The 25,706-nt window shown below is 37.8% G+C and overlaps 1 protein-coding gene across 1 annotated transcript in view; it reads right to left on the minus strand.

Moving 5' to 3' along the window:
• Positions 1–20,787, minus strand: part of UGGT2 (UDP-glucose glycoprotein glucosyltransferase 2) — a 163,637-nt gene extending 142,850 nt beyond the window's left edge. Inside the window, exons 1-4 of the mRNA XM_065895938.1 lie at positions 20,636–20,787; positions 13,409–13,491; positions 8,869–8,999; positions 8,288–8,400 (exon numbers count right to left, since the gene is read on the minus strand). Coding sequence (XP_065752010.1) covers positions 8,288–8,400; positions 8,869–8,999; positions 13,409–13,491; positions 20,636–20,787 — 479 coding nt within the window. The remainder of the gene's footprint in view (positions 1–8,287; positions 8,401–8,868; positions 9,000–13,408; positions 13,492–20,635) is intronic.
• Between the last annotated feature and the right edge of the window lie 4,919 nt (positions 20,788–25,706).

Below are 25,706 nucleotides of genomic sequence, written 5' to 3' on the forward strand. Positions count from 1 at the left end.
GAATCACATGGATACATCATAGGTAATAAAAAATTATACTACATGTATGGAGAATTACTCCGTAAGAGGGAAAACAGCTTTTAAAAATTGACTAGATTACATTTAAAAATAGGAAATTACATTTCTTGAATTGACTAAGATTATAAAGGGAAGTCATACAAATTAGCATTAGTGAAAATGTTAGAAATGGAGTATGAAACATAACCAGCTTTCTGAAGAAAAATTTTGAAATATGTACCAATTTTAAATGCATACACTTATTTACCTTGTGATTCTAGTTCTAGAAATTATCAAGATAACAGTATAACGATACATGTACATAAAAATATGTACATGGACGTTCAACTAGATATTGTTTATAATAGAGGAAAAATGTAAAATACCTTATATCTATCACAAGGGGTGGGATAATTAAATGTACTTGTTCATTTAATCACAGTATCATTCATTTGATAAATATCTAAGCATCTACTATGTGTCAGGCGGAAATACAACACTATATAAATGGGTCCTGCTCCACAATGACAAAGCATAGACCTATATTTATATTTATTTATATGCAAGAAATGTAGGGATGTATAATTCAGTGGGGGAAGGTTCTAAGACATCCTTTATAGTACAATCCCATGTAGGTTTTTTAAAAAAGAATATATCCGCATGTGAATATATGTATTTAAAAAGAAAAAAATGTACCAAACTTAGCAGAATCATGGGTCATTTTCCCTTTCTACTTTGTATTTTTTCTGAATTATTTGAATTTTTTAAATAATGACCACATATAATATTTTTAACTTTTAAAATGCAGCTTTTGTAAATCAACCATACTCCAATAAAATTTTTTTAAAAAGTAAAAATTTTTTAAAAATGCAGCTTTCCACTTTGGACAAAAAAAGGAGGGTAACACAGATTTGAAGTGGCCTTTGGAGAGCAGACCTTAATGCTACATTTCCCAGAATCTCCAATGATATTTTCAAAGACACAGAAAAAAACAAAAACTCTTAATGAAGCTGAAAACTAATAATAACGTTATACTATAATTTGGGAGTAAAACCCAGTAATTATAAAATCTATGCCGTTTAACTTAGAATCATAACTGATGTCTTCCTACTTAAAACATAATACACCTTACCACTTGAAATACAACAATGTACTAGACAAAAAGAAAGATAGCGTAATTCTTTTTCTCTCTACTTCCTGTTCCATGGTTCAAAGATCCATGGTCTGAATCTGCCCCAAACTTGACAGATATTACACTAAAATGTCATTTATTTATTTGGGAGAAAGTGACAGCAATCGTCACCGTCCTAAATGAGTATAACTTTCTCTCCTCCCCTGCCCCCAACAAGGAAATAAAAGGAGTTTTTTAGGAAATTGGGACAAGAATACCATAGAGTAAAGAAAGATAACTTTGATGCCCTAAATGTGTTATGATTAAAAGATAAAAAAACCCACATTCCTAACTCAACCAAAGGCAAAATAAGAAACAATATGAATGCAAATGGTAATACATTAGAACAAAAAAAAAGTATAGTAAGTGTATCAGTTATTTCTTTAAAAAATATAAATCTAATCTGGAAAAACTGAAAGAAAATGAAAACTGAAGAAAACTTAGGAATGAGAAACATCTACGGAGAGGGAAAAAATTAAAATGTTCCTATTACTGTGTGTGTGTGTGTGTGTGTGTGTGTGTGTGTGTAAATACATTATTTGCTTAAATGAGAAAAAACAACCACCATGGACCAATGTTGATAGTGTGACATAAACCAAGGATTATGTGCATAAGGTTCACAAAAAAGAAAAAAAAAGATTAACACTACATACATACATATATACATACACACATATACCACATGTATAACAACTGTGTGTGTGTGTGTGTGTGTGTGTGTATACATATAAAAGACACTATATATATCTATGTATACCCATTTAGTTTCTGTCAGGTTAGGGAACTGATTTTACCCCGCTTACAAGCTAATAAGTTTGTCTTTTGTTGTTTCATGGATCCCGGCAGAAGACAAACTCTTAGGTCAAAAACAAAGAACTTTACTACTCCTGGCACATAAACAGCATGAGCATTATTTAGCATGTTTGCATCAGTTCCCTGTGGCCCCCGCATTCCACTAGGGTGGAAACGGACCCACAAGAATGCTACACAAGAATGCTTAGCTGTACGCGCCACAGCTAAGAAGCAGTGAGTGCGGGGAGCCCCTCATCCTGTAAGAAGCAGGTCCCAGAGGCAGACATCAACTCATCCCTCAAAGTCACCTGCCGCACACAACCCTGAGAAATGGCCTGGGCACAGACCATTCAAGTCCTCACAGTCTTACCATACCCAGAAAGACACTCGGGGCTATGGCAGAATCCACCCCCCCCCAATAATAAGAAAGCAACCGCTACCCCCAATGAAAACATTCTGTGCCTGCTTTCTAGAAATACAAACATTTAATCCCAGAATGGCACGTGTCACTCCAGTTCCAAAATTGTTAAACTTGCACCTAGTAGCTGCAGCATCAACCCGGCTGCTCAGGAGATGGAAGTGTATATGTACGTTTGTATCATTAAGATTAAAAGAAGGCTGTCCAGCCCACATGTTCACACATGAATTTGGGGGAGGGAGGAATCTACGCTTAGGAGCTGCCACTGATGGGAGTCAGGCACAAGTCAGACCCAGGACTGGCCATGTTCACACAGCATGTAGAAGAATGACAAACCCCACAGCAGGCCAGACTGTCAGCTACAGCTGCTGGCCGACTCAGGCAGACTGTATGACTATTTGGACAGGCTGCTGTGCTGGATCCAGGATCAAAGAAAGCAATTTCTCCCCTTCCCACACCTTCAGAGCCTAAGGTCAGGTGCTAGACTTGCACTTCCACCTCAGTAGCCATGAAATCAATGTGTCCCATCCCAATACCTCCAATTTGACCTATTTTCGAATCATCCTCTATTTATACCCACACCTTTCATCTGGAAGAATCAGGTTCAAGTGAGACAAGAGCATTTTTAAGAAACTTACAAAGACCCATTATAGGCCCCCAGCTAGGCCCCTGTGGTCACTGTGGAAAGACTTGGTAAGCAGTGGACTCAACCAACTGGTTATCTTCATGATGTAGGACCACATCTTTCCAACTAAACAATCCAGGGGGATAGACCAAAATTTAAGTTTGAATTCTTCAAGCCCCTTCTGGCTGGGCTACCACACGGAGGCCATACCAACCAGGATGACCTGAGGCTGCTGTTGACCGAAGGAAAGATACATGACACCCAGCAACGGTCACGGTAGAATCCTGAACAAATCCATACAACCTCCTACCTCTTTCATCCTAACCATTTCACAGGAGATGGCCAAGAGATGGCATCTTTCCGAGCATGGTAACATCCAGAGATCAAACGGCCTTACTAAAGCCTATGGATCAGAGGGTGAGAGAGGTAGAGTCAAAACTTTTCGAATTTCTGAGGAGGCCATTCTAGTATGCTCAGAAACCAGATGCCTGTGGGTGGTAGAGAATGTGGAATGTTCAGTGAATGCTTTTGACTACTGATCTAGTGTTGCTGGCCTCTGTGAAATAAGGTGCGTAGCCGTCAGACTATAGATGATCTGGAAAGCCAGAAAAATAACAGTTTAGATCCAAGGGCTACAGTGGTGCGGCCAGAGTTGGCTGATTGGACTTAAGTAGCAAAACCATAACGTAAAGAAGTCTCGACAGGGATGAGGTACCAAAGGTAGCACCAAGAGCAGGGTCAAACATCTGACATAGTCAGTTTGCCAGAAGCAGGTGCTGGCCCAGTGCAATGCGGACGCCTTTACCACAAGACAAAGAAAGCATCTCTGGGCAGAGGTCACAGCCCGGTATGCTGTGGTAGATCTTACATCAGAAGCATGTAGTCCTTTATCGTGCTCCTGTCTGTAATGGTGCATCTTCCACGCAGTGGTGGAGCCAGGTAGCAACAGCAGCGATTTGGATGCTGCAGTCTTGACATGCAGCTCGACTCCACTCAGACTCACTGGATAATGGGTGTGGACTGTGTGTATCTACAGAAGTAACCCAGACTGTCAGATGGGCAGGTACAGCTTATTCTCACGGTGTACAGCCCCAAAGACTGGTGCCTCTAATCTGGTAGTCTTCAAGTGTCAGACCTTGAATTCTGCCCACTGAATGGACTGGCCACATCTGCTTTTGGTTTCTCACAGCTGCAGCCTGGATGAACTGCAACAGCAGCCCTAAGTCACCACCAGACTGTAACTTAGCCGAGTGTATCAGTAACTTGATCCAGGCATTAAAGGAAACAATTGCGAACTGAGGGCCCCACTGAGTCAGAGATTTTACTTCAGGTAATGGAATGGGGCATTGGGTTTGTCCCAAAGGGGAGCTGCTGCCACTTCATCATGTAACCCTAAGATCACACAAGGTTTAAGTAACTCTTGAATATACTATTTCCCCTTGACCAGAGAGGCTCACTGACTCCCTTCTACCCTGTTAGTCACTGAATCCTAGTTGACCTGTGCCAAAATGTAGACATCAGGTAGTAGAGTCACAAGACTGCCTGAGTCAGGTGTTCAGTTTCAACTAAAACTCAGCATTTTAAGTTTCTCTTTTTAAAAATGGGTGTACTTGATGGCTGAGTCGGGCAGGTGGCGACACTGTACTTGGAAACTACCTCTCTGGGCATTCAAGCAGCCATTCGGTCTGTAACTGAAGTTGTGATTCCCCCCCTTCTCCTCCTGGGATTCTATGTTGAGTCTGCTGGACCACCTGGGAGTAGACAGTAGATATGTAGTCTCCCAGTGAGAGTATCTCGCTTTAGAGTTCATCAGCATTCAAAGTATATACACACACAATATCAACACCAGTTATAGATTTAGATGTGGGAGCCAAAACAATAAAAATAGAAGTACAATGAATTGGTCAAGAGATCATTTTAATTCCCTTTCCCATTATGAGCACCTTCCAAAGCCCACCAATTGAGTTTAGGTGCCTTTTCCGGTACGAACAAAGATCAAACATCCTGTGCGAGGAGCTACAGTAGCAGTTATCGGAAGAAGACTGCTGTCATCCAGCCAGGAGCACAGGGAGTGCAGAATGGCGGAAGAGAGGGGGGCAGTAGCAAAGAAATCCAAGTGTTGAGCTTTTGTCTCCCCAACGCAGGGGGCCTTTGTCCTTCCTCTTTCAGAAAGCCATGCGTCTGTCAACATCCCACTCTTGTTTCTAAAACCGTCAAGAACTAGAAAAGGTCTAAGGCTTGGTTTTAGCCTACTTACAAAGTAGTAAGTTAGGCTTTTGTCATTTTATGGATTCTGGCAGAAGGCCTGAGACTCCTGGGTCAAAGAGAAAGGACTTTTATTGCTCAAAGCATAGCAAGCAGCATTATACTTGCTCCCCAAGTTCCACAAGGCGGGCTGTGGGACAAAATATGGAGCTAAATGGATACTACACAGTGGGTGTACGTTGCAGCTGAGGATCACTGTACTTGGGGAACCAGTTTTATAACAAGCAGTAAACAAGTTCGTTCTTCTCTCCAGAAGGAAACGTTACCTAGTTCCTCAAGGTTGCTCACTACAAACACAACCCTGAGAAATGGTTCAGGTATACAGCAGGTCAGGTCTTGCATTTTTTACTGGTCAGACCAGGCAAGAGAACATGCAAGGACTCACGGCATCCATGGCAGGTTGCTCTCCCAAACGGCTTGATGTTAACCTTTTTTAAATCTTAATTTTAGATTAAATATCTAAATATTAAATATTTAACTTTAATATTAGTTTCTCTAAGAAAATTATAACATCAGACATCAGATGCCAGAAAACAGTAACAATAATAAACTTTAAAAGTTACCAGACTTCCCTGTTGGCGCAGTGGTTAAGAATCCACCTGCCAACACAGGGAACACGGGTTCGATCCCTGGTCCAGGAAGATCACAAATGCCGCGAAGCAACTAAGCCCGTGTGCCACAACTACTGAGCCTGTGCTCTAGAGCCTGCAAGCCACAACTACTGAGCCCACATGCCACAACTACTGAAGGCTGCGTGCCTAGGGCCCGTGCTCCGCAACAAGAGAAGCCACCGCACGGCAACGAAGAGTAGCCCCCACTCACCGCAACTACAGAAAGCCTGTGCACAGCAACGAACACCCAATGCAGCCATAAATAAATAAATTAATTAAATTAAATTAAAAAATAAAGTTACCAAAGTTAACTGTAAAAAATGCACTAGGAAAAGAAAAACACATTAGGGCTGACAATTTCATAGTCTATTAATGCTTTAGAGAAATAGGTAATTGCTATGCTACACCAATTCTTACAGAATGACATGGCTGCCTAATTCACTATATGAAGCTAGAATAACATTAAAAAATGGCATAGTTTAAATAATAGCTAATCTCATTAAAGTAGAAAAGTGAATCTTAATAAAGATATAAGCAATCTTACTTCAACAAAAATTAAGATAATCCCACACCATTAACAAATAGTTCTCCCTAGAAATGAAAAGGTGTAATAGTTTAAAATATATTACCATAATACACAGTACGTCCAAAGAGAAAAACTTCGAATTCATCTTAATAGATGCAAAACAACTGATAAAACAAGTTATTTCTGATTTTAAAAACACAGTAAATTATAAAACTTTAAAGTTTTAAAAGAAGGAATGAACAGAAAACATACTATGTTATCTGTTGAGAGATTCGACATAATAAACATTTAAATTCTTTTAAAATTAACTAATAGGTTTAATATAATTCTAATTAAAACCCAACCAAGGCATTTTCGGGAGGCAATTTGGTAGGAGAAAAAGGACTCTAATGTTAGTTTGAAAGCATCAACAAGCGCAAAGAGCTAAGAAATTCTGGAGGATAAAAAAGCAGCAATGAAGAGGAAACTGTCCTGTGAGATACCGGAATAAATCGTAAAGCAATAAATACTAACAACATGGTACTGTTACAAGAAACATAACAGTATAGAACAAAGTTATAAAATAGACCATAATATAAATATAATGAATATAATAACTGACTAGCCACCTGAGGGGAAAAAGATCTGACTGGATCCTTGCCTTCCTAAGAAAATAAATTATAGATAGTTTAAAAGTTTAAGGTAAAACAAAAACTTTAAGAAAGCTACTGGGAAATATTAGTAAAATCTCTCATTCAGGTTTGGGAAAAACTGTGTAAGTATAAAAACATACATACATAGAGGACAAATTTGGCTACGTAAAAATAAAAGCTTCTCTATATTAAAATTAATATAAATAAATGTTAGAAAAAGTTTCCGACAAATAAAAGAAGTTACTGTTTAATATATAAAGAACTCTTTCAAAATTAGAGAAACAACTTTAATACTTCTTAAAGTATAAACAATCAGGCAGTAAAACATATACTGGCAGGCATTACGCTGTAAAAATCACTACTAAATTAATAATCTCCTTTCTACTTCTCATATTCATTTGTATTAAATACTTGGAAGAAGAAAAAGGTTTTGAATAATGCATTATAAAAAAGCAATTCTATACTACTGTTTTTGTTATTTTTTATTCCCAAGGTATACATTCAGTTTCTATTTAAAGAGATACAGCTTAGATAAATCCACAGCTTTGTATGTTTACAGGCATACCTCACTTTATTGTGCTTTGCTTTACTGTGCTTCACAGATATTTCATTTTTAACACATTGAAGATTTTTGGCAATGGTGTCCAGCAAGTCTATGGTCACCATTTTTCCAACAGCATCTGCTCACTTCCTGTCTCTGTGTCACATTTTTGTAATTCTTGCAATATTTCACACTCTCCACCAGCAAAAAGACTGACTCACTGAAGGCTCAGATGATGGTTAGCAGTTTTTAGCAATGAAGTATTTTAACATTAAGGTATACATTTTTTTAGACATAATGCTGTTGGGCACTCAACAGACTACTGTGTAGTGCAGACGTAACTTTTATATGCACTGGGCTACCAAAAAATGTGTGTCAATTATTGCAGTATTCACTTTACTGAGGTGGTCTGGAAGTGAACCCACAATGTCTTTGAGGTCTGCCTGTATTTGCAAAAACAACTTATGTTACATAAAATACATCTCTCATATATTTTACAGTATTTTGGTATTCTAAAATCAAAAGCTAATCAAGATGGAATATTGAAAGTACTTATATACTTCAGAGAAGGATTTAGATATATTGAGAGCACATTCTTTAATATACAATGTTTTGGAATATTAAAATCTTTTATTAGAAGAAGTTTCTATTTCACCCCTCATCTCTTTTTATAAACCACTTCTTTCACTATGGCCGATCATTAATTTACCTTGAAGTAGCCTTCTTCAACAGCTTTTTAATCTCATTAACTTTACACGTGTGTTTCTCATGGATGACCACAAATGCATCGCAGCCATCTGGTGGAAGCTCATCGGCTGCAATCTAAGATTTCAAAGATTACACTTAGCTACAGTAGTTGATAATTACAATATCATTTTTTAAACTTACACATTATTTTGATTAAAATAGCTTACCAACTATTAAGTTATTGCTCTAATTAAAGTAAAAATACATAAACAGAATCAAACATTTTAACAAAATCAACTGTACAGGAGGAAAACATGCTTTGAAATTGTTGAAAACATCCCATTAAGTTAAAATTGTCACTACAGTTCACTTCACTGGTGATTAGTCTTCGTAACTGCCTTATCCCAAATAACTACAAAATTACCTAAAATACTCAATTATACTATAATCAATGGTAACAATGAAAATATAATCAATGATAGGCTATGGAAGCAGGTATTACAAGTTTGGAGATTTTTAGCTAAAGATATTCACATTAAGATACATGTATGTACATTGCTAGCATGCTTCTTTGTCAAATATAGTTTGGGTATTTTTACATACCTGTTGAAACATCTGAATAGTTGGAGAGTATGCCCTTATAGAGAAAGCAAACTTTAAGAGATTGATATGTAAATTGTCTAAAAACTGTCCAGCTTTCCTCAGGATTAAGTTGTAGTAAGAATAATCTGATTCTACAAAAAGAATTCAAAAGAAAAGGATGTTAGTATTTTGTATTCAACACATTGGCACATTTCTCACTGTATAGCTAATTAAATTGATGTCATATTTTAAGTTTGGAATAGAAGATGTTAGAGCAAAAGGGAAAATCAAGATCTCCAGTTTATTATTCATTTTTATCTTCCAGTGAAGTCCAGGCAATCAATACAAGTCCAGATGAAAATAATCTTGCCATTAAAATCTATTTGGGGGCTTCCCTGGTGGCGCAGTGGTTGAGAGTCCACCTGCCGATGCAGGGGACACGGGTCCCGGTCCAGGAAGATCCCACATGCCGCGGAGCGGCTGGGCCCGTGAGCCATGGCCGCTGAGCCTGCGCGTCCGGAGCCTGTGCTCCGCAACGGGAGAGGCCACAACAGTGAGGGGCCCGCGTATCGCAAAAGAAAAAAAAAATCTATTTGGAAGATGCCAACATAGACCAATTCACTCCAAGCTTGTAGAGTTATAATACATAGATAAAATATAGGCCCTACTTACAATTTAAGAGGAGACTAAGAATAGCAAAGGACTCTATACCATCCCTAGATCAATTCTCAAACAGTAATTAAAAATTATTTGTATAATTATTTGTTTAATGCTGTCCTTCCCATTAAGCTATAAACTGTTAAGGCAAGAATCTTTTCTAGCCTTTCAATTATACCTTTCCACTCTTGGCACACAAAATAGGCATCTAATGCATTTCTGGAATTAATATTTAAGAAGTGAATAGACCTCTTCATTCTAGGCCAATAATACTTTCTTAATCCAGTAATTTCAAAGAGTCATCATATAAGAGTAGGTGTGCTCATTCACTTCTACTTTAACAAACTATAGGTGATTTTCTCAGGAAGTTATGGTGAGTTTCCCCCCCAAGAATCAAAAAGTAAGGCAAGACTTGCCTTCAATAGTAAAAGCAACACAAAAGCAAGTAGAGAAGAGATGTTATCTTAAAAATGGATCTTAAAAAAGACATAATAGCTATAGGGTCAACAAAACAGTCAAAATTAATGCAATAATATAACAAAGACTACATCAGTCAAAAGGACATTGGTTTTACATGAAAACAGAGAAGAGGGTCAACAGAAACAAATGTGAGTAGTGCCTGACCACAGACACCAAGATTTGTCAAAGTCACTGTTAAGGTTGTCTCTAATCTAGTAATGGATATAGGATTCAGGGGTTACAGAAAGTAAACCTATGTATTTTTAGGCTTAACTTGCAAGATAATTATGGATGCACTGGACTATTTTAGCTAATGTCTAAAAATAACTAAATCCATGCTTACCAACTAACCTGCTGATAATGATTTTGCCCTTTCGATTTCTTTCACCTTTCACTTGATTTCTTACCTATTGGCATTTAATATACATAAATCACTCTCATCTTAAAAAAAAAAAAAAAGAGCGGCAGCAGTACATGATGAGTCACGCACTGATTCACCTTATTTGCTTTATAGTCAATCTTGAAAGACTTGACAATAGTTATCTCTACTTCCTCAACCTACTGTAGTTTTTATTACTATACCAGTAAAAGTTGCTCTCAAAGTCACCACTAATTTTTCTTCTGTTAAAAGCTTAGTATTTATATTACTTGGTTCTTCTTTAGTATTTGATAATGTCTATCACTTAGCACTTAATATTCCCCTGGCTTTCAGGACATCACACTTTCTAGGTTTTCACGCACCTCCACTGGTGCTCCCTAGTCTCTATTGCAGGTTCTTCCTCTGGTTCTCTCTTAAATACTGGTGTTCTTTATTTTCTTCTCATTCTATCTCTTTTCCCTATAACTGCAATTACCTTCTTGATGTTGATAACCCCCCAATTCTACCTTTTAGCTTAGATTTTTTTTTTTTTTTTTTTTACCTAAATCTCTCACTTACATCAGCTTACTAGATATCCTCACTTGGATATTCCACAAGCATTTCAAATGTGACACGTCCAGATGGCAATCTTCCTACCCCAAACCTGGTTCTCAATTATAAGTAACTGAGTTAGAAATGTCATAGCATTTTCTAAAAATCTTTCCATTAAAATATACGAGCAACTTTACTTGTGTAGAAACCATTAAAATCTTGAAGGACTTTGAGAATGAGATTTTTATATGCTGAGAACATGGAGAAGGGGAAATAAATAGGGGCTCTGGAGTCAGATAAACCTTGATTGATATTTGATTCATCACACAAAACTACAAAGGTTAGCTAATACCATGCCACTTGAATCTTGAGACATCAATAAATATATAACTCTGTGGCAGACCCATACAAAATGATTTAAAAACAGGCAATTCAATGTTTAAAAGGTCTGAATATGCTGGCACATAATGTAAACTGTCCTCATGAAATGGCAGGAAAACTAGCACCTGAATTCAAAGAGTTAATGTTCAACTTTAACAATTTTTTTAGGCAAGTACATCACTGAAATTATTTTTCAGTGGAGAGTATTTAGAGGGTCTCATGGAGATTCAACAACCTAGAAAATTACAAGTAACTAAGGATTCTAAATGTTTCCTCTAGGATAATGCCTTGAAAACAAATTCAGTAAAATCTGATAGCTTGTGTCATATTTAATTCCTCATATATACCGTTTCTTCCTACACCTAACAAGGTCAGCATTGAGGCAGCAATATGCATTTGGCTCTCACCATTATGAACAGGTTCAACAGAATTATAGTTTTGTGTTAGTAATTCTTATTTAATACACTTCATTTTAGGTTCAACCCTGAAACACATACACCTCCTATGCTTAAAGTAGAGTTTAGGTACTTCTGAGCTTATATTCCAACTTGTTGATGATCTGCCACCAGTTTGTCCAGACATGCTGTTTTATTTAGGTATAAAATATGCTGACAAATTTGGACAACTTAAAGGTTCAAAATTTATAAGAGTAATTTTCAAGATTGCTTCTCCAATGAAAATGGCACCAAATAAGGCCATAAAGCATGTACTGAGAACAACAGGTTTGGGAAAGGTACAGTCAGGATTTTTAGGTGAGAGCCAGGAAATCTGGTGTTGGATTTTTTTAACTCTCATGAAAACCTGACATATTAATCTAGCTTATTTTTACCTCAAATACCAAAAGTAAAATCACCAGGACAAATACAAAACCAACGAACAACAATCACCCATTGCTTTACAAGTAGACTCCTAAGTGGTCACAGTTTCTCCACATAATCTATTCCTGTGGTGTCTTCTACCCGTCTCCTTTCCCTACGACCTCGTTAAATCCTATCATCCAAAACTCCACTCCAGCATTCACCACTGGAAAGGCTGTCCTGCTCTCTCTGAAATACTGACGGGTGCCTCTTAACGCACGTCCGGGTTATACCTATCCCCCCCCATTAAAGTTCTGATCACCTAATAATACATGTAGCTGTTCTGCTGTCTCTATCATATTATAAGGTCTGGAGAACACAGATCACATTTACTCATCTTTGTATGCTCAGTATCTAAAGCAGTGCATACTGTCTCTCGTGACTCAAATCATGATTAATGAATAATGAAGATTTTTAGTAAAAGTTTTTTCAAAGAGCAAATTACTTGTTTTTAGAAATATTTCAGTTTAAAATATCATTAAAGTCATGTCTGCTCCCTTTATCTTAAACCTATCTCATAAAATCATAAAACTGTTGAACTTCAAAGCCACTTAAGCCAAACAGGCTCTAGTAAACGAACACTTAAAACATTCAAAACTTCTATTCTCTGTAGAGATAGGAAACTAACCTTTTTCTTTAACCTTTCTTTATAATAATTAGTAATTAACCTTTTAGCCTCTGCCGTGAAAACCTAATTTCAGCATCTGATCTTCCTTAAGAAACACATTAATAAACATTAGTTCATTCTAAGAATATATGTATGTATGCATAGATATATACTCTCATATATATTAAAAAAAGTAGGAATAACTAAGTCAATTTTCTAAATAATGAAATGAAAGCACACAGGTTACCTAACTCAATAAGAGCAAGTATTAAAAATCTCTCTAAGAGTTCAGGAGTAAACGTATTCTGGCAAAAAAATTTTAGTATTACTAGATGCAAAACTAATATTATTTCAAAGAAATCTAGGTAAAAAGAAAACCATAATTCAACAATTTCTATTCCTGCTTGATTATAATGAAATATCCAAACACTGCTAATCATATGAGTTTTTGTATAACAACGTATTAGAGCCTTATATTTTTGGAAATGGATGCTTGGAATAGTTTCCATTAAAACATTTTTTCAAATTTAATATTCAGACTTACTAACCCAATTAAGCATTTACACTTAAACTTTACCATTAAAAAGAATAAACAAACAAAAAAACAAACAAGAAAACAATAAACATATCTAATATAGGCACATAAATATTGATACATATCTTGAAAGTTGAAATATGTACATCACCTACCTGTTTGTTTATAAATTGCTAATTCTTGTACAGTTTCCAAAAACTGCCAAAATTTTTCATTACTTTCTTCTGCCATAAATTCACTATTAAAAAAAATAAAAGTAATCAGTTAATCGATAGAAATAAAAAATGGTTTCAGTACTATATTTTAGAGCTAAATTACAACTTCTGGTAAAAACAAAAACCTCCTCAAATAAAAGTCGCTGATTTCCATTTACTATAATGCAAAAAGAGAACAAATTGATTCTTCCCTGAGGTATCGTTCTTAACTACAAGCATATAATCATGACTGGAAAAGACTACATAAGGAATTACTTTTGGCTTTTCCTCTTTATTAGCTACAGCTAAAAAATGGATAATTTATTTTGTGTCTTCATGTGAAATGCCACTGAGAAGTATAATTTAATGGCAATACAGAGAGTGTTATATAAAAGTAAAAAGTTAAAAAATGGACTGCCTATTTTTCACAACCAAAACCTGGTTTTATAAACATTTTTTAAAAGTCATATTATCGATTATTTTCATTTAGCTACGTATTTGTGTAGACAATATTTTTATTATTTAAAACAGAAAATATCTTAATCAAAAAATTAACAGAAAATTGGTGTATTGCATTAGGTCTTTGGTCTTGAAGCCCAAAGAAACTTCCATTTATCCAGAGTGTAAGTAATAAAAAAAAAAAATAGCCAAAGCAATATAAAGCCTTTTGGAAATAATGAAATAAGTGAAAGATTATTCAGTCCTGTATGAAACAAAGTGCAAGACAACTAAAACAAGTAGATTTAACTATTTAAACCAGAAGAGACACAACCACCAAACAGACAGTACAGACTTTGTTACTGCCCACCTTATCTTTCTTTTAAGCCTCAGTAAACCTAAACTAATGCTTAATATAAATGGGAAGTATTGAGGACTTCCAGACACACGCAGAGTGATAAATTCTTGTGAGTCTGAGATGGTCACTAAAGGGGGAAAAGGAGGTGAAAAGGAGAAAAACTGATTAATTCATCAACATAAACAGGGCAGACATAGGGATTTAAAGCAATAAGCAACTTCAAAGCAACTCTTGCTATTAATGGTGTCTAACTCAATGGCATTGAAACAAACAAACAAACAGGCTAAAAGCAGAGGAAACTATGGGGAACACTAAATAGGATGTGACCTGAAAAGGACAGGGATGGTACAAAACCTTGAGAAAAGTAGAGCGCAACACTTATTCCCTAATTGACTTGACCAAACAACTACTGACATGCTCATTTATTGTGCATTCACAGGTAAAAGACTTCTTCCATATGGCAGAATTTATACATATGAGTAAATATCATCAGATGTCTCAAATCTCATCGTGTGAATTATCTAAACTATGTATGAGTGAGGCCCTGTACGATCCATCCAGAGGCAAACTTCTTCTCCACACGTGGACCTGTAGAACTAAAAAATTATATGCTTCCAAAATGCAGTGGTGAGATAGGTGTTCCAAATCCCAAAGACAGATATTCCAATCCAAAAGGGGGAAAGTAGAGAGTAGAGGAGTCATCAATCCCAAGCAAGTTCAAATTGCAGCACAAGATCCTGTTAGGTTTTTAAGACTTGAGCATAACTCTCCATGGCTTATTGCTCCACCCTCTGTGCTGCCTGCCATGGCTTTGCCCTCAGTGTCATTCTCCCTTTTTCTTGAAGTGTAGCACTCATTTGCAGCCATGTAGTTCTATCAGCCAACTTCCTGCCTATAGAATTTTGGAAGTCTGGCAGCCTTCTCTCATTTCATCCTGTCTCTGTCCCTTTTGATCCAAGCAGGCAGTGTTTCTATCGATGCAACAATCAAAATCCTTGGGGTTCTTCTACGTATCTCACCAGGGTCATGCCATTACACAAGGATCCTCCCCAGATCCTTCTCCTGGATAAGCCCCTCTTTATTCCTGGCATCTGCTGAGATAGCTGAGTGGATCCACAAGTCGCACACCTAATCTATACAACAAAAGATATCCAGCCACACATTTGGCCTTCTTTACAGAGCATGCATTCCCAACACCGAGTTTCCTAATTTTAGCAACCTTTGCAATCTGGATAGGCTGAGAGCCTCCCAAATTACCAAAGGCTGCTTCCTTTTTCCTTAACAGTTCCTTTTTCAATTTCTCTCTTTCCTCTTGCATTTTACAGCAACAAGGAGAAACCAGATGATGCTTTGCTTGGAAATTCTCTTAACTATCCAAGTTCATCGCTTACATGTTCTGCTTCCCACACAACTGTAGAATCTAATTCAGCTAGATTTCTGCCTATATAACAAGGGTCATCTTTCTTTATTTCCAATAACACATCCCTCAGTTCCTTCTAAGCCCTTGCCAAAAGTGTCTTTAATGTTCATATTTCTACCAACATTTTATTCATAATCATGTAAGTATTCTCTGAGATGACAGAAGCTTTTTCCTATCATGCTCCACGCTTTCTTCTAAGTCCGTAACAGAATCGCCTTTAATGTCCGTATTTATGCCAACAGTCTCCTCAAGACAATCTAGGCTTTTTCTACGTTTCTCAAAACTCTTCCAGCTCCTTCCAGATTCAACATGTATTTCTACATTTTTAGGTATTTGTTACAGCAGTATCCCCACTTCAAGGTACAAAATCAAATTCGTTTCCTATTGCTGCTGTAATAAATTATCAAAAATTTGGTGACTTAAAGCAACAGAAACTGTCTCACAGCTCTGGAAAAGTCCAAAATCAAGGTATTGGTAGGGTTACACTCCCTCCAAGGGCTCTAGGGGAGAACCTTTCCTTGCCTCTTCCAGCTTCTGGAGGCTTAAGGTGTTCCCTGGCTTGTGGCTACACCAATCCAATCTCTGTCTCTATTCATATGTCCTCCTCCTCCTTGTATGTGTCTTCTCCTCTTCTGTATCTTATAAGGAAATTGGATTTAGCACCCATCCAGATCCACAACAATTTTGTCTCAAGACCCTTAACTTAATTACATCAGCAAAGATACTTTTTCCAAATAAGGTAACATTCACAGGTTCCAGGTGTTAGGATATGGACATATCTTTCTGGGAGCCACCATTCAACCCACTAAAAGTAATGGGGTTGGTACATCAGAGTGTGGCTAGATTGTGAAGGGCCTTAAAGAGCATCCTACAGGAGCTCCAGTTCTAAGACTCCTGAGGCAAGCAGAAATTGAAACACTGCAACCATCAGCCTAATACTGGGAGAAGTTAGACTGATTTGGAACTGAGTATGAGATCAGATCCATGTAAGCTATGTGAGAAACTGGGGAAAAGGTAGAGGAAGGGGACATATTTTAAACTAGAATACTTTATTTAATAAAAACTGTTTTATTATATCTGATACCACAGAAGTACAATGGATCATAAGAGACTACTATGAACAATTATACAACAACAAATTGGGCAGCCTAGAAGAAATGAATAAACTCCTAGAAATATACAAAGTATCAAGACTGACCCATGAAATAGAAAAATCCAAACAGATTTATTACTAATAAGGAGATTGAATCAGTAATCAAAAGCTTCCCAACAAATAAAAGTCCAGAACCAGACAGCTTCATTGGTGAATTCTACCAAACATTTAAAGTAGAATTAACACCAATCCTCACACTCTTCCAAAAAGAGAAGAGGAAGGAACACTCCCAAACTCATTTTACAAGACCAACATCATCCTGATACCAAAATCAGAAAAGGACACAAGAAAATTACAGGTCAATATTCCTGATGAACATAAATGCAAAAATCCTCAACAAAATATTAACAAACTGAATACAGTAATACATTAAAAGGATCATACACCATAATCAAGTTATTCCAGGGATGCAAGGATGGTTCAACACCGACAAATCAATAAATGTGAAACACCACATTAACAAATTAAGGATAAAAATCATATGATCAGCTCAATAGATGCAAAAAAAAAAAAAGCATTTGAAAAATTTCAACATCCATTAAGAGTAAAAACTCGAAGTGGGTATAAAGGAAATGTACCTCAACATAATAAAGGTCATATACAACAAGCCCACAGCTAACATCATAGTCAGGCACAAGATCAGGAAAAAGACAAGGATGCCCACTCTCACCACTTTTGTTCAGTTTAGTACTTAAAGTCTTAGCCAGAGCAATTAGGCAAGAAAAAGAAATTAAACGCATCCAAATCAGAAAGGAAGAAACCTAACTGTCACTATTTTCAGATGACATGACATTATATATAGAAAACCCTAAAGACTCCACCAAAAAAAACTGTGAGAATATATGAATTCAGTAAAGTTACTGGATACAAAAATCAGTATACAAAAACCTGTTGGGTTTCTATACACTAATAATGAACTATCAGAAAGAGAAATTTAAAAAACAATCCTGTTTACAATTGCATCAAAAAAATACCTAGGAATAAATTTAACCAAGGCAGTGAAAGACCTGTACACTGAAAATTATAAGACAATGATGAAATAAATTGAAGGCAACACAAATAAATGAAGACAAGACAAATAAATGGAAAGATATTCTATGTCCATGGATTGGAAGAATATTGTTAAAGTCTCCATACAATGCAAAGCAATATCCAGGGTCAACACAACCCCTATCAAAATTTCAATGCCATTTTTCACAGATATAGAACAAACAATCCTAAAATTTGTATGGAACCACAAAGACCCCCAAATTCAAAATAATCTTAAGAAAAGCTAGAGCTAAATGCTCCTTGACTTCAAACTATATTACAAAGCTATACAATGAAAACAGTATGGTATTGGCACACATAGATCAATGGGACAGAATAGAGAGCCCAGAAACAAATCCACGCATATATGGTCAATTAATTTATGATGAAGGAGCCAAGAATATACAACAGGGAAATTTATGATGAAGGAGCCAAGAATATACAACAGGGAAAGGACAGTCTCTTCAATAAATACTTTTGGGAAAACCAGATAGCCGTGTGCAAAAGAATGAAACTAGACCACTATCTTACACCATACACAAAAAGTAACTCAAAATAGATTAAAGACTTGAACATAAGACCTGAAACCATAAAACTCCTAGAAGAAATCACAGGCAGTAGCTCCTTGACATCACTCTTGGCGATGATTTTTTTTGTATTTCACACCAAAACCAAAGACAACAAATGCAAAAATAAACAAGTGGGACTATATCGAACTAAAAAGCCTCTGCACAGCAAAGGAAATCATTAACAAGATGAAAAAGCAACTACTGAATGGGAGAAAATATCTGAACATCATATATCTGATAAGGGGTTAATAATCAATACGTAAAGAACTCATACAACTCAATAGGAAAAAAAAAACACCAAACAATCCAATTAAAAACTGGACAGCATTTGAATAGACATTTTTCTAAAGAAGACATACAAATGCTAACAGGTACATGAAAAGGTGCTCAACATCACTAATCATCAGAAATATGCAAATCAAAACCACAGTGAGATATCACCTCACACCTGTTAGAATATGGCTATTATCAAAAAGACAAGAGATAGGGCTTCCCTGGTGGCGCAGTGGTTGAGAGTCTGTCTGCCGATGCAGGGGACATGAGTTCGTGCCCCGGTCTGGGAAGATCCCACATGCCGGGGAGCGGCTGGGTCCATAAGCTATGGCCGCTAAGCCTGTGCGTCCGGAGGCTGTGCTCCGCAACGGGAGAGGCCAAAACAGTGAGAGGCCCGCGTATCGCAAAAAAAAAAAAAAAAAAAAAAAAAGACAAGAGATAACAAGTGTTGGAGAGGATGTGGAGAAAAAGGAACCCTTGTTTACTGTTGTGGGAAACGTAAACTGGTGCAGCCACTATGGAAAATAGTATGGAGGTTCGTCAAAAATTTTTAAAAGCAACTATCACATGATCCAGCAATTCCACTTCTGGGTATTTATGCAAAGGAAGTGAAAACACTATGACTGGAAAAAATGTAAGCACTCCTATGTTCAGTGCAGCATTATTTACAATGGCCAAGATATGGAAACAACCTAAGAATCCACTGAATGATGAATGAATACAAAAAATGTGGTACACACACACGAATATCATTCAGCCATAAGAAAGGAAATCCTGCTATTTGTGAGAACGCGGACGGACCTGAGGGCATTTTGCTCAGTGAAATAACAGACAGAACAAATACCCTATGAAATCTTAAAACACACACAAAAACAATAAACAAATGAGCTCACATACCGAGAACAGATTGGGTGCCAGAAGCAGAAATGCAGGTGAAATGGGTGAAGGTGGTCAAACAGTACAAATTTTCTGCTACAAAATAAATAGGTCATGGGGATGTAATGTACAGCATGATGACTATAGTTTTAATACTGTACTGTAGATTGCAAAGCTGCCAAGAAAGATTTTAAAAGTTCTCATCACAAGAAAAGAAACTTTTGTAACTACGTGTGGTGACAGACGTTAACTGGACTTACGTGGTGATAATTTCACACCATGTAAATACATCAGATCATTATGTGGTACACCTGAAACTAATACGCTACATCAATTATAGCTCAATTAAAAAATCTGTTTCAGTATCAATATCTTACACATGTAATGTCACGTAGGGCGACAATGACTCTTTTTAGAACCAAAAGCTGTTGCTTTGGAGAACTACAAATGCAACCGGCATTAAAACTTCATGCCGGTTAAAAAAAGAAAAAACTTTCAAATTTTGTTTAACTCCTGGAATACTAAGAGCAAAATTCAATAGCTCCAAGTTCTGTTTCTCCACAATAAATGAAACCTTATGCACTAAACCCAGTGAATGAGATTCAGAAAGAAGTAATGGCTTTGCGAAGCTGTCTTCTCCACAGGAAGCCTAGGAGCTGACCGAATAATGTTATCATCTTCAAACCAGGTGCTTCAAATACCGGTTCCTAAAAAGAACTGCCTACATCAATTGAAGAGCTTGCATTAAACGCCACAGTCTACCTCCCATTCTTCCTTTCCTCTTTCGTAAACGCTAAGAAAATCCAAACGAATTAAAGTTTTAAAACCCGTGGATGAGGCAAAGTACGAAGGCGGGGGAAAGAAACTGCAAGTGAGTGCGACGCACAGGGTAGCAGGGGAGGAGGTGATGCTCTGGGGGTCAAAGCACCAGCGGCGGTGCAAGAAGCTGACTGCCGGCGGGCTAAGAGACGGCGTCCCAGGCGCAGTCGGGGTCCCGGACGCCCGGTGCGTCCCGGCCCCGCCGGACCCTCCCTCCGCGCCGGCTCGGCAGACGGTCCGGCCCCGCACTCACCTGGCCTCCAGCAGCAGCGGGGTCGCTGGCCACTTCGCGGCCAACTTGGCAGTCACCGCCTTGGACGCGGAGGCGGTCCGCGCGCCGAGCAGCGAAAGCCAGAGTGCGGTAGAGCCCAGGAGCAGCCGCACCACGTCGCCGGCCTTCGCCATGGCGCGGAGGAGGAAGCGCGATCCCCGTGGACCCGGCGCCCACAGCCCACAGCTACTGAGCTACCCCCGGCTCCTCCCGCAGCGCGGCCGCCCACTTCCGGTGGAGGGAGCCCGAGTCCGTTACTCGGACCGGGGCCTGGCTTGGGCCGAGCGCATGCGCCGAGCGCTCTGGCGCAGTCCCTTGAGCCGCAGAGGACTGAGCCCTGAGCCACGTAGGTGCGGGCGGCGCCGGAATGCGGAGTGTGCCTGATGCTCCGGCGGGTCCACAACTGGGACCTCCGGTTCTCGGACAGAGGCTCTGGGGCACGCGGCCAGGAGACTGAAGTGGGATTTTGGCCGACTAAGGCTGGCTGGAGATGGCAAACTCTGGAAGCGAAGGCACGAACCAGCGTGGTTATTATCCACATTGCACAGGCGGAAAAAAGGCCTATCGAGTTCAAATACCTACCTCGTGGGATTCTCAAATTTTATAGCATATTCGAGTCACCTGGTAGATCTTTTAAAAAGTCCTATGCCGAGACCACACCACGCACCAATTACAGGGCAATATCTGGGGGTGAGATTCAGGCATCAATAGTATTTAATCCGCCCTTCCCCCCAGGTGGTTCGAGTATGCGAAAACCAGTGACATCACCTGGAGGGCTTGTTAAAACCCAGGATGCTGGGCCTCATCCCGGTGTTTCTGATTAAGTAGGTTTGGTGTGGGGGCTGATAATTTGCATTTCACATCCATCAAGTTCCCAGGTGATGCTGATACTGCTGGCTGGGAATTATGCTTTTAGCCTTTGTTCTCAAAAGTGGTCCACAGACCAGAAGCTTCAGCATCACCCGGGAGCTTATTAGAAATGCAGACTCTCAAGCCCCACCCCAGCCCTACTGACTCCAAGCCCCTAGATTAACAGGCACCCCACGTGATAGCTTTGCTCGTTAAAGTTTTGAGAAGAGCTGTTTTAGAAGGTTACAGGTGAAAATGCGTAGAGAAGTGATAGTTGTTTTTGTCTTTATCAGCCAAAATGACACAGCTGTGATTGGGTCTCGATTTCATCCAAGGACTGTCTGACCCGAAAACTCATCAGGTTCAAAAACAAAACCTTGGAACAGAGTTAACTGGTTTTCCAGTACATATGACTCATCAACACAAAATACTCAGTTTTATTTAACTGGGCAGTGGTGAAGCCTCAAGATTCTGGCTGCTAGTCAGGAATTCTTTTTCTGTTCAGAAGAGAGGAAATTTATTGTAAATATTAAAATATATGGTAAAGAGACGCAGCAGCCGGGGAAACTAGTTTAGGGGATGCACTGATCTATTCCTTTTTCCCCCCATTACTCCCTTGCTCTGTAGGGAATCTGGGTCTCTCCAAGTTGCAGAAACATGACCACTACACTTTTTCTTTTCCCCTCATTTGCTTAGTAAGTATATACCTTTTCTTGGAAGACCTTGCTCTGGAAATTCTACTCAGGTCTCACTTCCTGAGGTTAGCCTTCCTTTCCTGATTGCTCCCACTTGGTATGATCTATCCCTCCTTTAAATTCCCATAAGCTCTTGATTTTAACTGTCATATACAACTTATAATTCTCACTTTAGAATCTGAACACAGTGCTTATTTATTCTACTAGAGATGATATATTCCCTGAGGGCTCATGCCTTATTCATTTTTAGCATCCCTTGCAGTACCTAGCACAGTACGTTACTGAGGCTCAATAAATATTGAAGAGCCCTTGTTTTATGGATTGGTAGGCAGCAATTTAATGCAGATGAGTAAGGAGCTTCATTTCTATCCATAGAGCATAAGGAAGAACATATTATGAATCCTTCACAGGTATTTACTTTAATTAACTCCTCATTTCCACTTATTTTTGGACTGAATTTTTGACTGAGCTTGTGGGATGAAGGAAATAAACTATTAGCAGTGAATGTCTTAAATGTCAGCATATCTGATGGGTTGATTTGCCATTTAAAAAGTCACATGCAATACACTATTAAAGGACACTACTAAAACGTATATTATTATACATTCCAGTACATTTGAGTTCAGAATAGTGAGGAATACATTTCTCTTTTAAATATAATGAAATTAATCTAATGCAGGGCTATTTGTTTACATAATTATTATACATTTTAGCTTTTATAGTATTTTTCTAGAAATTTAAATGGGTTTGAAATATTCCTCAGACTGGTCACCCCTGGGCATAATCCTCTACTGCAGAACAAAAGAAAGAGTAGGACTGAGTGATATTTAAGTGTTGGAAGAGGTCACTGAGAGGACATGACCACAGGCTGACCCTTGAGCAGAACCTGGGCCATCAGAGACTCCTTACTCCCTCTTTAGAATGTACATTTCACTCACGGCTTCTGCACTAGGAACCACTTCAAGGAAGCAGCCTGAGAGAATAATGTTATTGAGACCATCTGGACTGTATACATGCCTGAACCCCATTAAGGCCTCTATATGAACTTTTAAGATTCTGGCGGGTGGGTGCAGAGCTCTATTATTCTTGTAGCCCCCTATAACAAGCCTCATGTATAAGTTTCCCTTGCTGATGAAAACTGCCACCTGCCAATCTGGAGTAATCTTCCTAATTCTCTGGTCCCTCTTTGCCATCTGTATATGGGGGCCAGATTCTAATTTCACCTGGGGAACTCCTGAGGCTGTGAACCAACACTAAGGTCTCTTCTATATGTCATTTCTAAGGACAGATAGAAAAACTAAAATGCAAAAATTAAGTGACTCAGTAAAAGTCACTCAAGTTAGTGGAGCAACAAAGTATTCCAACCTCTATTATCCATAATCCTTTGGCACAGATTGGCTGTGAACTGAATGTAGTTCAGGGACACAATTGCACTTTAATATTTCTTAGCAAAATGTTATTCAAAGTTATTCACATCGGGATAATATGAAGGGAAATTGATGAGGATAGCAGTTTTCACTGTATGTGGAAGAAGTGATTAATGAATGCTTTATAATAAGAATATTGTGTTTAATAGAACAAATCATCTTGAATTATTTTTAGGCACAGCACAGACTATTTAATGAGAGTGGTGGTTACTGTTACTGCCAAATTATCATGCAGTAGAATAAAACTTTAATCTTCTCTGCCTAAATAAAGTCTCACAGCTGCAATGGCTTTTAAAACTTATCACCCCTAGGTCTTCCAGATATCCCTTATTAAGAAAGACCCTATTCTCATTTTTTAATTTGAGTATCTTAAACACAACAATTTCCCCTTATCCTCGGGAGATATGTTCCAAGACCCCCAGTGAATGCCCGAAACCATAGATAGTACCCTGTCTATACTATTTTTTTTCCTATACACACACACCTATGATAAATGAGACACAGAGATTGACAGCAATAACTAATAATAAAATAGAACAGTTATAACAACATACTATGATAAAAGTTACGTGAAGGTGGTCTCTCTCTCCCTCTCAAAATACCTTATTGTACAAATATAAAGCCTTTTGTATCTTAACTGTTTATCATACACTGTGGCCATAACTTTTGCAGCTTGAGGTGCGACAGCAAAACTAGCATAGATTTCTCTTTCCTTCTTCACAATTTCACAGATAGAAGATTCGTTCTTACCGTAGATCTTAGCAACCTCAGCATGTGATTGTTTTTTCCTTATTAGGGAAAGAACTTTCACCTTTCCCTTAAAAAAAATGACTTTAAGGCTTCTCTTTGGCATACCTGATTTGCCAGCATCACTACTCTTGTGCTTCGGGGCCACTGTGAAGTAAGCTAAGGGTTACTTGAACACAAAGCACTGCGATATCCCAACAGTTGATCTGATAACCCAGACAGATGGTTACTAAGTGACTTTGTTCAGTGGATGCACTGAACAAAGGGATGATTCACTTCTCCAGTGGGATGGCTCAAGATTTCACCCCTCCGTTGGGAATAGAGTATGATTTAAAACTTATGAATTGCTTATTTCTAGAATTTTCCATTTAATATTTTGGACCACAGTTGATTGCAGGTAACTGAAAGCTCAGAAGGTGAAACTACAGTTAAGAGGGGGCTACTGGACACGAAAATCCTGCTCTTCATTCCACGTGGGAAGAATTTATAGGCTTAAGTAATTTGTTATGCTTTTCCTCCCTTAGCCAGATTACCCCAAAATCATAACCAAAGAGTAATGGTTTAGTTTCCTTTACGTATCAGCAGTAACCTCGAGTTTTTACGTTTGCGCATTTTATTTAAAATAGATTACAAATGCCTCACAAATCTTTAATTCCAGGTATGTTTGATGAAATTTTCAAATAGCAAATTAACTATGTGAAATACATAATTTTTAAATTAATCATTTGGGATGATATTAGAACTTTAAATCTGCTATGTAACAACCTTCTGTTCTTATATACGTGGTCAGTATTTTATAATTATGCATTCAAAAGTTGCTAAGTCACTATTCTGCTGCTTTTATTATTTGTTTTATTTCTTCAGCAAAACACCCAGGATTGAAATGTGTTGGTAGAAGACAAAGAAAAGTATATTCTGTGTTTACATCTTCTAGTAGAAGTTTGTATAGTTATGTGCACAAACATTATTTTCTTCAAAATATATTGTATATCATCTATGGGAAGAAGACTGTATCAAAAACTGGGAAAAATACTGAGATAAAATGGTTAGTGTCTTCAAAGGCCTTAGAGTGTAGTAAGAACATAAGAACTTATATCAATATATTATTACAGAGAAAAGTTAATAAGTTCTATAAAAGTCCAGAAGAAGACACATTTTTAAGAAATCTTGTTGAACCAATAAACCAATGAAAAGCAAATTTTCTCATTAAAATTATTTCCTGAGTTTAAATCTAGCACTTTGAGAAGCTGTACAAATTCTTTCAATCCCTAGGGAAGCATCTGAAAAATACTGTCATGATTATTGACCACAAAAATAGTCATGTGTAAAGCAGCT

This window comes from Phocoena phocoena, chromosome 18 (genome assembly GCF_963924675.1).
Source record: "Phocoena phocoena chromosome 18, mPhoPho1.1, whole genome shotgun sequence".
Classification (NCBI taxonomy): Eukaryota; Metazoa; Chordata; class Mammalia; order Artiodactyla; family Phocoenidae; genus Phocoena; species Phocoena phocoena.